The sequence below is a fragment of the Penaeus monodon genome, chromosome 34 (genome assembly GCF_015228065.2).
Source record: "Penaeus monodon isolate SGIC_2016 chromosome 34, NSTDA_Pmon_1, whole genome shotgun sequence".
NCBI lineage: Eukaryota > Metazoa > Arthropoda > Malacostraca > Decapoda > Penaeidae > Penaeus > Penaeus monodon.
This window is the reverse complement of record NC_051419.1, coordinates 31,300,719-31,302,662: the sequence shown is the minus strand read 5'-3', so window position 1 is coordinate 31,302,662 and position 1,944 is coordinate 31,300,719. Positions and strand designations below refer to the sequence as shown.

The 1,944-nt window shown below is 41.8% G+C and overlaps 1 protein-coding gene across 1 annotated transcript in view; it reads left to right on the top strand.

Annotated features, from left to right (window-relative positions):
- LOC119594720 (RNA-binding protein 39-like) overlaps window positions 1-1,944 on the top strand; it is a gene marked incomplete in the record, with an annotated part of 10,596 nt that overhangs the window by 6,253 nt on the left and 2,399 nt on the right. The window contains 4 exon segments of the mRNA XM_037943780.1: window positions 1-331; window positions 619-817; window positions 1,306-1,572; window positions 1,752-1,914. Coding sequence (XP_037799708.1) covers window positions 1-331; window positions 619-817; window positions 1,306-1,572; window positions 1,752-1,914 — 960 coding nt within the window.

The window sequence follows — 1,944 nt, the reverse complement described above, 5'->3', positions numbered from 1 at the left end:
GCTCTAGGAGCAAGTCTCGCGACAGGAGGAAGAAAACGCGCAGCAAATCCAGAGACAGAGATAGAAAGAAGTCGCGTTCCCGGTCTCGAGACAAGGACCGGAGGAAGAGGTCTCGATCAAGATCAAAAGACCGTAAACGGAGATCCCGCTCCCGCCGCCGCAGCAAAAGTCGCAGCAGAGACAGGCGCCGCAGTAGGAGTCGCAGCAGGGAGCGCCGCCGCAGTAGGAGTCGTAGTCGAGAGCGCCGGAGGAGAAGCCGCAGTAGAGACAGGAGGAGGAGCCGCAGTAGAGAGCGTAGACGTTCACGCTCCAGGAGTAAAACGCCAAAACTGTAAGTGAGAACGGTATTCATTGATGACAAGCAAACTCATGGTTTCTTTCTGGTTTATGGTTCTTACTTGAAAGTAGTTGTTTTTGCACATTGACAATTCTTTGTTTTTCATGTATCAAGGTTTACTGCTTGTTTTATACTAAAGTGACAGTGTAAGTTATTTACAACAGGAATACACAACATTTTCAATCACTAAATTGTAATGTTCACAAGAACCTTTCTGTTGAGGAGAATAATGTTTATGTAGTAATGTTTGTCTTTCATAACTAAATCTTGCCTTTCCACAGGGAGCTTTCTGTAGAGGAGAGAGATGCACGTACTGTGTTCTGCATGCAGCTTTCCTCGAGGATCCGGTCGCGGGACTTAGAGGACTTCTTCTCCGTCGTGGGCAAAGTGAATGATGTTCGCATCATAACAGATGCAAAAACCCGTAGATCAAAGGGTATTGCTTATGTTGAGTTTGTGGATGTAGAATCGGTCCCTCTGGTAAGTGTACAGAAATCTTGATTAATAGTCGGTTCATGCGTGAATGCATTGATTTGTTGATCCCATAATACTGCAGAATTATGAGTCTGTCCTTATGGCTTTAGTCTTAAGCCCTCTCTTGAAAGTTACGGCCAGGAGGAGTTTGTAATGGTAGTGTTAATTTGCATAGAATTTTCCCATTTGGATTTATGAGTTATCCCACTTACATAGTGTCAAGTTTTCTTCTTTTATCCATGACAGATTACCCCAGTGTCAAGACTTCAGATGATGTGACTTGTTTCTCTTACAATGTACTTGAATTAATTTGTGTTCCTAGCTTTCATTAATTTAGCAGTATTTTTTCCTGTTTAGAAAATTTATTTGGAGAATTTCCAGGGCTTTTTGAGGTCTTTGTTAGTACACATATGAACATATGTTTACTGTCTCAGTGGAGTGACTGTTTTGTGGCATTTATATGATCATTAAAATGTTAATTCCTCTTTGCACAGGCTCTTGGTTTGTCAGGTCAGAAGATCTTAGGCGTTCCAATAGTATGTCAGCCAACACAGGCAGAGAAGAACCGTGCTGCCAACACAGCGGCAGTGCAAGACCAGAAGGCGGCAACAGGTCCCATGAGACTTTATGTTGGCTCGCTGCACTTTAACATCACAGAGGACATGCTTAGGGGTATTTTTGAACCGTTTGGGAAAATTGATCACATCCAGTTGATAATGGACTCTGAGACTGGAAGATCAAAAGGATATGGCTTTATCACAGTGAGTACCAGATTATGGGCATCTACTTGTCTCTGATGATATTGAGTTTGAATGAGTTGAATGGCTTTATTGTAAATATGGATTTATTTTAAAATTTCGAACAAATAAATTGTAGAAACATGAACCTGTTACAGCTTTATATAGATTGTAACCCTTGTCCCTTTTTTTTTTTTTTTTAGTTCCACAATTCTGATGATGCCAAGAAAGCCTTAGAGCAACTGAATGGATTTGAGCTAGCAGGCCGACCCATGAAAGTCAATCATGTGACTGAAAGGTCCGAGACGCAGCAAGGGACTTCACTCCTAGATTCTGATGAGATGGAGAGGGCTGGTATTGATTTAGGTATGTTTGTTTTTTGAAATACTAGACTTT